Raw genomic sequence first — 14,770 nt, 5'->3', positions numbered from 1 at the left:
CCTTTATTGTTTGTTTTTTTTAGACAAGGTCTTGCTATGCATCCTAGGCTGATTTTAACTACACTATACCACCTGGCTGGCCTCAAACTCATTATATTCCTGGATCTACCTGCTGAGGCCTGGGATTACAGGCATGCATCAACCATGCCTGGCCTTGTCTCTACTTCACTAAGCTTCTTGCCTCTTTAAAATCCTAATCTAGGGCATTAAGTAAGGGTATTAATATTGAGATATTAGTTCTTAGAGAATTTTATCTAGGGCCATTGACTTAAAATTACAGAAAAGTCTGGTTGGTGAGGAAAAGCAGAGACTGTTGAGATTTAGTATGAAAATCACTTGTCAGGCTAAAAAATATTCCACAATCCAAATGCTTGAGGCATCTACTACTGTTTACCATGTGTCAGACAGACTACAGTGTGACTCTAAGAAAAGAATGAGCACCCTGTTAATGCTAGATGCCCTTTCTAATGTGTGCAAGTCATCTGGAATTGGTACAAGCACTTAGCAGATGTCATCCTTCAGCCTCACAGTTCTAGAAAAAGAAAGGCAGATAGGGATTCAGCCTGGGTGAGGCATCCTTCTAAGTCTTAAATTTGCTCGCTTCACTTATATCAATGAAACATATCAACTTATATCAGTGAAATTCTTTATCTGTTTTTCTCTCTGTATATTCTTTCAATGCTAGTAGGTATGAAGCCATTATCCATATTGGCCAGAGAGCAAAATACTCAATGATGGCCCAGTGTAAGCTGCTGTAACTGTACCTCAAGACAATCAGAAATGTTGTATGAATAGTATGATCACTCTTTCATACCTTCATGTCCATCATTCAGGCAACATAGTTGACTCAACTCTACAACATATATGCCAGTCAAAGGAGAGGCATTCTGTTGGAATAGCCTGTTAGCTAATCAGCATGGAGACTGATGAGAAGCCAGAGCAGTTCTTCCTTTCTTGGTTTTAGTTCAATAGAACTTTATTGAGGTCATGTTCATTTTCTCCTGCCCCACTCCTTAATATTGATGCTAACTAACTCCTCCCAAAAGTTTGAAATCCTTCAAACTGAGATATAATTTATAATCAGTAAAATGCATAGATTTCAAATGTCCCATTTGGTGACTTTTGATACTTGTATCAGCATAGCCACCACCCCAAATCAGCTTCAAACTTTTTCATAATGTTAAAAATTCACCCTTGTGCTTTCCAGTCAGTTACCTGTACCAGAAGAGTCAATCATGCTCCACGTTTCTGTCACCATAGAATATTATTCCCCATTCTTTAATTTCAGATGTATGGAATCATTCAGTAATTAACTTTGGAATAGAAAGACAACTTCAATAGTTATTATTTGTATCTTTTGCCTGTAGTAGGAATTAAAGCTGAAATGATTCCAATATATGGATTTTTTGTTCTTTGCTTAGAGATTTCAGAAGATTGTATCAGTAACAGTATGGTCTGGGAAGCCTTTCTGTTGTTTAACCTAAAAAGCCCCGTTGATATCATTTAAATCCATTTTCTCTTCTATGTACCTAGAAAAATGTAGGCAAGATTTACATACAGATAAGATTACCTGGCCACAGACAGCCCTGTCTGTGGATGATAGAGATAACCAGCCTTGTTTAGTGACACACTCCCCCAACAAAGAATGGCTACATAGTGCATGCTTTTAGTCAAAACCTGTCTCCAATAGTAAATCCCATCCATCAGTGAGACTGACAAAGAGTTTATAATTTTCTGTCTTAGCACCTTCTTGACAGACATGTTTCAAGCAATTCTGTTTCATTGTACACATTAAGTATGTGTCAGAGTGTCTCTGGAAATCTTAAAATATCTTTTGTCTTTGTAAGTGAAAAAGAAACTGCATCTGAATGTTAATTTTTATCTATTTCAGTCATTTGTATTTAAGGGTACTTTGTTTTCTTTACTATGAAATAGCATCCCCTGTATCTATGGGAGTACTTTCTTTTTTAAAAATTCTTATTGTAAAGGTGATGTACAGAGGGGTTAGTTATGTAATTTAGGTAAAGAGTACGTTTCTTTTTGAACTGTCTCTCTTCTTCCCTCTTTCTCCCAGCTTTTCCCTCCTGTTCCCCACACAAGTTGTATAGTTTATTTTTATCATAATGTCTAGTGAGTTCATTCTTTGTCCCACCATTTCTATGCTCCCCCAAAAAGATAAACTTACAAACAAGACAAAAGGTAAAGAAAACAAAAACACAATCAAGGAGCAAAAAAAAAACAAAACAAAATAACAAAAAATGCCCAACACTGGTGGCTCACACCTTCAATCCTAGCTACTCAGGAGGCTGAGATCTGAGGATTGTGATTCAAAGCCAGCCCAGGCAGAAAAGTCCCTGTGAGATTCTTATCTACAAATTAACCACTCAAAAACCAGAAGTGACTCTGTAACAGTATCCAGGCCCTGTGTTTAAGTCCCATGACCAACAACAAAAAACCAAAAACCTCTTGTTTCTACTTCTTGGAGTTCATTTCGATAAATATCATTTTATGTGATCAAATGCACATAGCTATTGAGCCTTTGTGATTCTCCCCTAAGAATATCCTATTTTGGTCTTACTGTGTGAGTATCTAGAGTCCTATATAATTTATCATGCCCCAGTGTATTTTTTGTCTTTTACCATCCAGTGTATTCTTTCTAAGACCTTCAAGTTCTGTGTGTACCTATAGGTACATACTAATGATGTTTAATTAGCCACAAGAAAAGGTTAGCAATAATAATGATAAAATAGAACTTATAGTAATATACTATAACAAAATTACCCAGAATCACTACTTTTGTGTTTTAAGACTATTACTAAGTAAAATAAGGGTTATTTAAAATACAAGCACTGAAATACTGATGTCTTAATGATAACCCAATAACTGAGAATGTTTTTGGATGACTAACAGGTGGCAGTATATGCCTGTATCTAGAGATACTCTAGATAAAGGGGTGATTCATATTCCAGAAATGACAGAATAGGATTGCATAAGATTCTTCCACACTTGGGGCTGGGAAGGTGGCTCAGTGGTAGAGGGCTTGCCTTGCATGCATGAGGCCCTGTGTTTGATTCCTCAGCACAACATAAACAAAAAAAAGCTGGAAGTGGCACCATGGCTCAAGTGGTAGCGCTAACCTTGAGCTCAACGCCCAGGCCCAGAGTTCAGGCCCCACAGCCGACAAAAAAAAAAAAAAAAGATTCCCCCACACTCTTCAGAACAACATATGCTTTTGAAGTTGTGAGTTATTTACCTGGATTTTCATTTAACATTTTCAGGAAGCAGCTAACTGTAGGCAACTAAAACCATGGAAAGCATCACGTGGAGGTAGGGCTTCTGTAATAGTAATTGCATAGAATTGTTTTAAAAGGAACACTCAAAGGCATGCTATTTGAATTCTTTCCCCTTCTGTGCCCTGCCTTCTTTTTGCTTTTTTTTAAGGTAGCTTTAAAAAAAAATGTTTTATAGCGATTGGGCACTGCTGAGTTTGAACTTAGGACTTCTTGATTGGTAGGCAGACTCTCTACCACTTGATCTATGCCCCAGCCCTTTTTTGCTTCAATTATGGTGTGGAGTTTTAGTTTCTAGTCTCACATTTGTATCCCAGACCAGCCTCAGATCTGGGTCTCCTCCTAGCTATGGCTTCCTTGTGCCTGGGATCACAGTTATGCCACCATTCTAGCCTTATTGAGATGGGGTCTTGCTCACTTTTTGCCCTGGAAGTCCTCAAACTGCAATCCTCTTGACTGCTCCCTTCTTAGCAGCTGGGATTATAGACATGAGCAACCATGTTTGGCTTTACATTGAGTTTTATCTGCTACATTCTTGTTTTCCTCCTGACTACTCTGGAGCAACCTCTTTCCCAAAACAATCCTGTTGTATAATTGACTTTATCACTAGAGGGCACAAGTGGTCAACAGAAAAGATTTTGATAAGCAAGCAGACAGGTGCCCTAAAGAATATGAGCCAGGAAGTGGCGCTGTAGCTCAAGTGGTAGAGCGCTCGCCTTGAGCTGAAGAGCTGAGGGACAGTGCCCAGGCCCAGAGTTCAAGCCCCACGACCGACAAGAAAAATAAAAAAAAAAAAAAAAAAAAAAAAAAAAAAAAAGAATATGAGCCAACCCAATTCTTTGTGGTAAAGATATTTGCCGCCCAACTTTTGGTATTATACAGTTGGGAGAGAATGTAGGGATAACTTGCTTTTAAGAAAACCTCATTTCACAATTAAGAAAACACAGGCACAGAGAAATTAATAATTATATGGAAACATGACATCTTGGTTGGAGGAGCATCCCATGTCCCAGGCCAAGTAACCTTTTTATGTTATAGTAGTGATGCAGACCTGAAATTAGGGCTTACAGTCCATTCTCACAGTTTATTCATCCATTTGGTTTTTTTACTCAGCAGGTTACATGTTCGAATTGACTTGCTAGTAACATCTCACCTTCTTGAGTGAAGGAGCGTCTTCTTGAAGGACAACTTAAAAGCCTACTGAGAGTATCAAGATTCAGTGGGTAGAGCATCAGCATTCTTCTGCTGTCCTTGACATAGGTGGGTAGTTACATCTGTTAGGAAGTAAGAATTCTATACCCTTAGAAGAATCAGGTAGTATTTGATCACTGAATGCTCAAGCTCAAAGTTAGCAATCTTAGTCCTGATTGGAAGTAGTTGATTAATTTGATTAGATTGCTAATCATCCCTCAAAATACATTGGTAAAAGAGATGATATTAAGGAATTATTCATTGTTGGATGTCAAGGTACTTGCCCTAAGTAACTGGTGGCATGGTAGTGGGGAGTCTGTTGGTAAAATATTGGTAAAAGAGGTTGTGGTTTTAGGACAACCCAAACAGGAAAGTCCATGAGAGTCTTACCTGCAATTAACCACCAAAAAACTAGAAGTGGAACTATAGTTCAAGTGGTAAAGTACTAGCCTTGAGTAAAAAATCTCAGGGACAGCTCCCAGGCCCTGAGTTCAAGCCCCAGGACTAAAAAAAAGAACATTTTTTAAAAATATGTGTTATATATGCATATATAACTATACTGTATATTATTATATTTATATTGTTATATATTATTTTAGTATTATACAGATAATATATGATATTGTTATATATACTATATGCAATATAGTATATATATATAAAACTCTGAAATAAAAATGAACTGATGCATTTAAATAATTAGAGATGATTAATACCCACTTAACATTATTTTCCAAATCTTTAAGTTCCTAAGTTGGTCTAGGGTAGTTTTTGGCATACTTTTATTGATCTCTAGAATTGTATAATTTGTAAGTTAATTTATCCTTAAAAGAATAGAGTATCTGGAAAATCAGATAAATAGCCCAGATTGCTCTCTAACTCCACCATATCTGACATATACCTAAGGAATCTTGAGGAATAAATTTTCTAAGGTATTACTGTGTAGGGGGAAAAGAAATGAGTAGGAGGGAAAGAAATGGACTAATGTTTGAAATTTTGCTTGGAATCCTTTGAACTCCTGAGCAAATTAAATTTCTCAAAATTTCTCTGTAGATCAAGCAGGGATTTAGTTTTACATCTATGTTGCTCTCCTTATTTTTGCTTCTCTGACAGTGTATTCAACAGATCTAATTATATAGATCTTTACTATTCTTTACCCTACCTTGTTTCTTTGAGTCAATAATAGCCCTTTTTCTATTTTTCTAGTTTTTTTTTTTTTTTTTTTTTTTTTTGTCGGTCGTGGGGCTTGAACTCTGGGCCTGGGTGCTGTCCCTCAGCTCTTTAGCTCAAGGCGAGCGCTCTACCACTTGAGCTACAGCGCCACTTCCTATTTTTCTAGTTTTTTTACAACTTTGCTTCTGGCTGTTTGCTAGATCTTTTCTCTCAAGCATTCTTTTTTAATCTTGTTACTTAATCTTGGGAAGCCTCTTTATTTTCTGGAGTGTAACCAGCAATTTTCTTTCCACTCTCCAGCACTGGGCAGTATATTTGCCATTCTCCTTTTAGGTAAAATCCTACGTCTGTTTTGCTTTTCCCTCTCTATGGAGCCTAATTGCCTAATATGGTAAGGTATTTTCAGACAAGACTGCACTGTTGAGATAGAACAGCTTGACTTAAGTTGAAAGACATGGTAGGTAAGTTTTCAGATAGACTCAATCATTTATGTAGTAAAGTTATGTTTTTTGCAGTATGTTATATAACAACCACAATCTCTTTTTCTTTGATAAGCCTCTCTTTCTTTTAACAGTTAAAAGGATAATAAAATACAGATTTTTTTTGATACTCAATCTCTATCTTTAGACAGATAAGGGAAAAAATAATAAATTAAAGAAAGGTAGTTTGCCTGTCCCCAGAATGAGTGGGGTTTGTGAAGTCTAAGAAATTTGAAACTTGATGATGTTCATAAGGAGATTAAAAAATAAGGATAGATTTAATAAGCAGTGGCTGTTACAAACAGGCCTGTTATATAGCCAGCCCCTGAGAGTTAGCAGGCATTGCATGTGTAAAAAAGCAAGCTGTCCTGGATTTGTATAATTGGTGACAATAAGCAATCAAAGGAAGGAGTTGGAGATGGGAAAATGGCAGCCAACAAGGTCCATGTGTAGCAAGCAGCCTCTCATCTAGTATGCTCTGAAGAATCTTCTTCAGTAAATGACTGCACTGACCTGGAGGGATCTTTTCTCTCACTGTATATTTGTTCTTGCTGTGCAACTGTAGTTTCTTAAAATACTGCGGATGCTATGATTTTTCTATATATGGGTTGTGCCTTGCTCTAGCCCAAGCTGCATAAGCCATCTTAAAAATAAGGCTTCTTTTGGCATCTTCCTTTTATGGACTCAATAACCAAAGCTCACATGTATTCCTTGGAGACCCTGTAAATTTGGACCCAGTGTCTCATTATATCAGTGAATTCTGCCTTAGTCAGAAAAAAATTTCTAAGATAGAATAAATGGACTTCAAGGTAATCTGTTTGGACTTCATTCAAACATCTTCCCCAAAACTATGTAAGACTTATCCAACTACTAAAGATATTGTAGTTAACCTTTTGATCTTTTCTTCTCATTTCTTCCTTCTGCCTTCAAGTTATTAGTTTTGTTAGTAACCTGTGACCTTATGTCTTTTTTTAAAAGATACTCATGACCGTGATTATAAAACATAGTGCATTTCATTAGAGAAAATTTACAAAGTACAGAAAAGTATAAAACTGATTGTCACCAAGTTAGAGCCAGGACTAAACAAGGTAGCACCACAGTCTAACCACACCCAGGCCCTTGTGGTCCCCCCTTGGGATGGGGGATACCCCTCCAGTCAATCAAAGCTGGGAGAACCTAGATGAAGTTTCTTCATTCACTCCAGCTCTGAAAAACAGCCACCATACTTTAAATAATAATAATAATAATTTTGTACAAAATACCCTCCAACTAGTTGTCAAAAACAACAGGAGCATTTCTAGCAGAGGTTGTAAAAATTCATAGGAGTCCTTTTAGGCAACCTGGTGAAGGAGGTATTGTGCATATATTTAGTAGAAGAGGCCAGAGATGAAAAACTCCTATGACATATCACTTCTGAAGCTTGCTTACTGTTTACTATCTCCCTGGACAGTCTTAAATGAAAACTGTCTAGCATCTGAGTCTGAAACCAAACTTAGTTTGATGTATAAGCTGAGATGGTAAGGACAGTTCAAAAATCCAAGCACAATGTCAATTAAGAAGAAACTGTACTTAATTCTATTCACCCTAAAAAGTTAATGCCACTTGTATAGTGATGACATTGTACAACAAATTCTACAGTTCTACACTTGAACTCTGCCTTCGTGATAATTGTGTGATGTATCCAATCCTTAGACATTCATTATGCCTCCATTGTTATTGGCGCAAGAATTAACACATTCATATGTGTTTATGAATATATACATACACACATGCATATGCGCATATATTTGACGATAAGGTTGTGTAGCTCAGAGAGAGCACAAAAAGCATTTGGTTCAACCCCCAATATAAAAATGCATGTTCTACTGGGTGTTAGTGGCTCACACCTGCAATCTAGCTATTCAGAAGGCTGTGATCTGAGGATCACGGTTCAAAGCCAGCCAGGCTGAAAAGTCCCAGTGAGACTCTTATCTCCAATTAACTACCAGAAAACTGGAAGTGGTGCTGTGGCTCAAAGTGGTAGAGAGCTAGCCTTGAGCAAAAGAGCTCAAGGATAGTGCCTAGGCTCTGAATTCAAGCCCCAAAACCAACAAAATAAATAAATATGCATGTATTTTATCATAAAGTGTTTTGCTTTTATTTTGTTTTTATTTAAATTACTTAAAATTTATATCATTGAATATCATTTCAGGATAGCAAAGTTGGGAATATTAAAACTATTTGACTGTTAAAATAAGAATTGTTTCTGCTATAAAGAATGAGAAAAAATTGGGCTGGGAAAGTGGCTCAGTGGTAGAGTGCTTGCCTTGCATGCATGAGGCTCTGGGTTTGATTCTTCAGCACTACATAAGCAGAAAAAGTGGTGTTATGACTCAAGTGGTAGAGCCCTACCCTTGAGCTGAAGAGCTGAGCGACAGTACCCAGGCCCAGAGTTCAGGCCCCACAACCGACCAAAAAAAGAAGAAAAAGTTGTCCGTAATCATACTTTATAGAAGAAACTATTGTTAAAATTCTAGTGAGTGTCTTGTTGGTATTTTTTCAAAATTCTTCAATTATTTTAAACATATTTAAGACCAACTAATGACATTCTCAAGAAAAGGGTCATTTTCAACTTGAGCATTCCTGAGATCCTTCATTACTCTGATGACAATTTCATAAGTTTGTCTTCAAAGCACTTGAGTTCAACTCTTTTATCAAAGCAGTCAGTCCTGTGATGGCTTTGATCATGAAAGAGCCTCCAGGAATAATTTTTCCCTTTCAGTTGTAGTCTAAAGGTTACCTTGGTTACAAAAGTATTCATTTCTTCTGTTTATAGCATGGCTAGTAAGCTTTAACGATGGCTTAGGCTTAGCTAATGCCAGAGCTCTAGCCTCATGATTGAGGTAGAAAGTTTAGTGTAGGATTTGAAGCCCTTTTTCAACAAATGAAGTGTTTATAGATTTGTCTCAGCAGGAATGTTAAGCTTCAGGCACTAACAGATGTTGCCTGTAGAAGCATTATTTTGGTAAGACCTAAAAGGTAGGGTAGTTTGGATGAAAATGTAAAGATAAACAATTACAAGTTAACAGTTTTTTTCTATACCATCTTAGTTTTCAATTTTGCAAGTTCAAGAATTTCGTGGCATGAATACCTTCAAAGGCAAACCATAATTTTGTATGCAAATATGAGTGTTAAGGTACATGAGTTTTTACACGGATGGTGCCTCAATAGAGTATGGACTTTAAAAAATGTTTGATACTTGTTATACTTTAGAATGTTTTTAAGTATGTTCTACAACCTGGATTCATACCTGCTTTAGCTACAGAGAAGAAAGAAGGGACATTTAAAAACCATATTGGTATAGCCATGTATGTACAGCAGTTCTTGTCTGTAGTCTGGGAGAGCCCAGGCCAGCCTATTTAGCAAAACCCCATCTCAAAAAACTATAGCAGAGCTCAAACAAATACTTATTAAAGTCTTGAGTATTATAACTTTTTATATACTTCTAAAATTTTTTCAGGTGATAGAGATTTTTTTTTTGGGGGGGGTGGTCTGAACTCTGGGCCTGGGCACTGTCCCCCAGCTCTTCAGCTCAAGGCTAGCGCTCTACCACTTGAGCCACAGCGCCACTTCCAGCTTTTTTCTTTCTGCTTATGTGGTGCTGAGGAATCGAACCCAGGGCCTCATGCATGCAAGGCAAGCGCTCTACCACTGAGCCACCTTCCCAGCCCCTGATAGAGATATTTTTTAAGAGGAAAAAAAATATTTGAATAATATGATACCTAATAAGACAGACTTTGTACTCTAAGGCGATATTTTACTTAGTTGAATGACATGCCAAACTGATAATTTATGGAGCTGTCTATTGTGACTAAATGCTAAACTTCACATTTGCCCAAGTGTTGGGTATTGCTACTTGCTGGCTATTGTGAGGAGGAGCCACTGCCCCTGTGAGGCCCATGGAGAGTGGAGATATTTATACTACCTCTTCTCCAGAGGAATATTCTGGAAAGGACAGGGGCACATGACCCCACATGTGAATTTCTCACCTCAGAGGCTTTACTGTCAACAGCTGTGGCATGGGAACCCACCTGTCTGGGGCAGGTGGTGGAGGTGGGATATAGGCTGTCTCCCAGCCATCACTTGGAAAAGCATTAATGAGAAGTTGCTAGAATGAGAGAGTAAAGAAAAGAGAAGGAGTTATATCCATGTCATTTTAAAAATAATATATCTAGCCAGGCAACACTAGCTTATGCCTATAATCCTAGCTACTCAGGAAGCTAAGATATGAGGATTGTGAATCGAAGCCAGCTCAGGCAGGAAAGTCTGTGGGACTCTCATCTCCAGTAAACCACCAAAAAGCCAGAAGTATAACTGTGGCTCAAGTTGTAGAGTGCTAGCCTTGATCAAAAGAGCTCAGGGACAGCATCCAAGCCCTGAATTCAAGCCCCAGGATGGGCACACAAACAAAAGAAATAGTATATCTGTTCTGCTTCAGTTTATTACCTATTGAGAAGAAAGACTAAAATGTTTATCCCAATGTATTCGTATTTGCTTTTTCAATCTCATCCTATTCCTTCTTACCTCCCAAGGATTGACTTGAGGTTAACTAAGATTACAGACTGGGAATACATAATCATTTAACACTCTGGGTTTTGTTGTTGTTTGAGTTTGGGTTTTGGCTTTTTTTTTTGGTAGACTGACTATAAGTGAGTTTGCCTTTCAGGTCCACAGATTCTTGGAAGAGTGCTATTCAAAAATTGTTATTCTGTCATTCACTTTAATTGCTGGTTATGTTTTAAAGTGTGTGTGTGTGTGTGTGTGTGTGTGTGTGTGTGTGTGTGTGTGTGTGTGTGTGTGTGTGTGTGCGCGCGCGCACGCGTGTGTGTGTATTCTGTGCCTTTTTTCACTCAGGATTAGCACTTTACTACTTTACTTGAGCCACTGCTCTCCTTTTGCCTTTTTGTGTGGTTAATTAGCGGTAACAGCTGCAAAGACTTTCCTACCTGGTCTAGCTTTGGACTGTGATCCTCAGATCTCAGCCCCCTGAGCAGTTAGGATTACAGGCATGAGTCACTGCACCCAGCTGGTGTTCTCAATTCTTTAGTCAGAAGAAGTTATAGAATATATTAATCAACTTTGACCCTATTATGTATACAAGAGACACTTCCAGGACTTATGGAGAAAGAGAACAAAATCTTCAAAGCTTTGACTATGCTCTCTTGAAATTATTTAAGAGAAGTGAATTTTAGAAAGAGAAGTTGAAGTCTTGATTCTTCTGCAAACTTAAAGGAAAAAAGTAGTGAAAGCTGGCAATACATTACAACAAAGATTCATATGAGGTGTGAGAATTAAACATGGATTGGTACAATTAATTTTTAGACAGAAGCAAAAATCCTTTATTGAGAATAAGGGTCTAACTTATGTGTGACATGTTTTGTGAGTAGGACTTTCTTAGGTTATGGAGACCTCTAGTACTCTAGAATAAAGCTAATGAAATATTTGAGCAATGTATAAATCCATTCTGATTTCTGAAATGCCTGCCTGGAGCTAAGCACATGTGGATGTTGTTATCCAGCAAGCTAAATCCTTTTCAGTGATCCTAACATAGTAAGAAGAGCTTTTGTAGTTGCCTTTCTTAAACCAATCAATAAGACTTATTGGAGTCAATTGCTAATAATGAAGGATGTTCAGACCACTCCCATTGGGATTCTGAATTAGAAGGAGACATGGTAGCAGAGGCCTGAGAATTTCATAGAAGTCTCCCAAGAGTAGGAATGACTGTGCCCCACTAAAGCTATATAGAGCTCACTAATCCATCCCTTCTCCCTCCTGTTCTCAGGAAATGTACATTTCATTCAAAATACCAGATTCTCAAAGCTCCCTAGAATAGTCAGGTCCCATTTGGGAAGTTACTGATTTCCACTACATGCCAGGCAATATACATTAGAGGTATAGAAATGAATACACTTCATAGTACTCAGAATTTAATGGTGCAAGGGATATTCCTTTAGCCACCCAGTTTGAGATGCCAGTAGATGTCAGTTGAACAGAGGAATTGGGTGTTCAGGGAAGAGATATTAATCAGGAGAGATAAGCATTTGGAAGTCTTTGTCTTACTGATGGTATTGTAGAGTTGGAGGAATAGATAAGATCTCCAAAGAAAGGAGAATAATAAAGTAGACCCATGACTAACCTCTAAATTACTGCAGAGATGTCCCTAAACAAGAGCCAGAATAAACATACTAATAACTTAGTTGGAGGTCTCTTGTTGGAAAACTGAGGTGAGTATAACTTGATGTGTATGGTGTGGGATGTGTGTGTGTGAGAGAGAGAGAGAGAAAGAGAGAGAGAATGTGTATATGTGTGAGTATATTCATGAGGACACATGTACTTGGAGCCTCAGGTTCAGATGAACCATAATGAGATAGGCTTTTAATGCTAGGTATGGATAAGGTAAAGACATTTAAGAAATCTGAAAACAGTGGAATTTGGTATTTCACTGGATGTGGATGATGAAACATAAATAATCTACAGTGGTTGGGAGGATACATGGGTTATTAGAAACAGTATTGTTTTTAGAGCCAGAATACCTATGCTCAAAGCTGATTTCCTTATTAGCTGTATGATTTTGGAAAACTAACCTCTGTGAACTTTGTAAATTCTTTATCTGTAAAATAGGGTTATAATTCCCATTAGCTGGAGGTAAGAATCAACAATAATTATGTGTTTATAAGTGTTTGGCACAGTTCCTAGCTTTAGCTTTTACTAAATGAAAACAGCTAGTCTGGTTCTTTACCAGCTTCTTTCCATCTATGAGTTGTCACACATGTTATTCCCATTACCTAAACACGCAGGACCATTTGAAGAACAATTCAATTAATGACATTCATGTTTTTGATTATAGAGACTACAGGGCTGATCAAGATACATTGTGCACAAATGGACATGTTAAATTGAAAACCCCCTGTACAATTAGTTGAAGATAATAACAATCATAATGCCTACATGGATAGTATGCTATTAATGAGATTGAGAAATTTAAAGGAAGTATCTGGGGAGAAAATAATGACTGTGGTCCTGAACATGATGAATTTGAGGTACCTGCCAGGCATAGGAAAACAAATGTTCCATAGGCAGTTAGTATGATGTATAGGGAAGTGCTAAGGCTAGAGATTAAGATTTAAAAGCCATTAGCTTGCTGATCATATTCTAAGCTATGAAAATGACTTTATATCCCAAGATTAACTTGGAGAGCAGTGAGTATTAACTTCTTTTCCTTCCTGGTATTCTGAAGGACATACTTTGATGAGTAACTGTGGCTCAGTATCAGAAGGATTCTGAAGCTAAGGCAAGCAAAAGGAGCAGATTCCCTGGGAGAAGACTTCAGAATAATTTTGTTGCTGGGCATGATGGCACATTCTAACACTTGAAGGCAGGAAGATCCTGAGTTTGAGGCCAGCCTGGGTTGCACAGTGAAATTCTGTCTCAAAACCAAACCAACAAACAGAATGACTATGGGATGGTAAGAAGGCCATCATTGTGGGGAAAACAAGAAAAGAGTTTGAATGGAACCCTGGGCACGTCAGTGATTAAAAAGATAGGCAGAGGTGAAGGAGGAGAGGTACCAACTAAAGATCAAAGGAAATGCTCAGAGAAGGAAAAAAGATCACAAAAGAGTATTGTTACACCAAAACAACAGTTATTTATCCTCAGGTAGCTCAAGCAAAAAGGCTATGCAACAGAAATCTGTATATTGATCTTGCCTTGGCTTTAGGCATAGTTAAATGTAGGAAGATGAAACTTGGTCATCAGAGCTCTGTGGCAGTTTTTGCCCTCATTTCAAAGGAGTCTCTGTCCTAGTGTCTTAGTATCCTAGTGTCCAAAGTCAGTCAGACTTAGCTTACTATGTTATTATCTGTTGCTGCTGGCTGCCCCTTTTAGGTCTAGAAGTCAAAAGACTCCACAGCTATCTATGTGGCATAGGTTCCCCACAGGAAGGGGATTCTGTTAAAGGTATCAAGTGCTAGAAAGACAAACTGCAGCTACCAGCAGTCCATTGTAATAATACCCAGCAGTTTCAGAACTAAAGAATATCCAGTGGATTTGGCAATAGGAGAAGTTGCTGACTTATGAGAGCTGGGAGCACTGCAGAATAGTGTCTTTTCTTTGTGACTAATCTGCATCTAATTACTTCGGTGGGTTTTCTGGTGTTACTAGCTTGGGTTTAGTAACCATTTTATTTGTGGGCTGAGTACCAAGATAGTTTACTATTTAAACTAGTCCTCATGGCAGCTTGAAGAGTTGAAGCAAATCTCATCATCCTATCACTTGGCACCTTGTAATTTCTGACTGCTTCCATGCAATACTCCGAATTGCTTCCATCTACAGCCTTCATGTCATGTTTCTGCTTTCTGTCCTTATTGATGATATTCCAACATTCTTGGCTCCTCCTGTAAGGATATCTTGGAGCTATAAAAGCTATTATGTTTCTACCTCAGAGGACTATTTTCAACATTATGCTACCAATTACAAATTAGTTGTTTGATTACTGAGGTGTCATTGTTGGTCAGGTTCTCATTGCTGATAATGTTACCTAAACTGAGATTTATTTTTCTTCCTCTGGCCATGTTTTTCCCTCTCTGTATCTAAGTTAGT

The 14,770-nt window shown here is 37.8% G+C and overlaps 1 protein-coding gene across 5 annotated transcripts in view; it reads left to right on the top strand.

The window, feature by feature from the left end:
• The window catches only part of Ppp1r12b (protein phosphatase 1 regulatory subunit 12B), a 209,584-nt gene that overhangs the window by 126,846 nt on the left and 67,968 nt on the right, over positions 1-14,770 (top strand). Inside the window, exon 20 of one of the 5 annotated variants that reach the window (XM_070041822.1) lies at positions 4,404-4,582. The exons of the other annotated variants lie outside the window; for them this stretch is intronic. Within the exon in view, the coding sequence (XP_069897923.1) occupies positions 4,404-4,424 (21 nt within the window). The 3' untranslated portion in view covers positions 4,425-4,582. Of the gene's footprint in view, positions 1-4,403; positions 4,583-14,770 lie in introns of those variants that run through there. 5 annotated transcript variants of the gene reach the window in all.

Source organism: Dipodomys merriami, unplaced genomic scaffold (assembly GCF_024711535.1).
Source record: "Dipodomys merriami isolate MVZ:Mamm:240054 unplaced genomic scaffold, mDipMer1.0.p SCAF_31, whole genome shotgun sequence".
NCBI classification, from domain to species: Eukaryota; Metazoa; Chordata; class Mammalia; order Rodentia; family Heteromyidae; genus Dipodomys; species Dipodomys merriami.
Note: the sequence above shows the minus strand (reverse complement) of the source record. Positions and strands in the feature narration are given on the sequence as shown.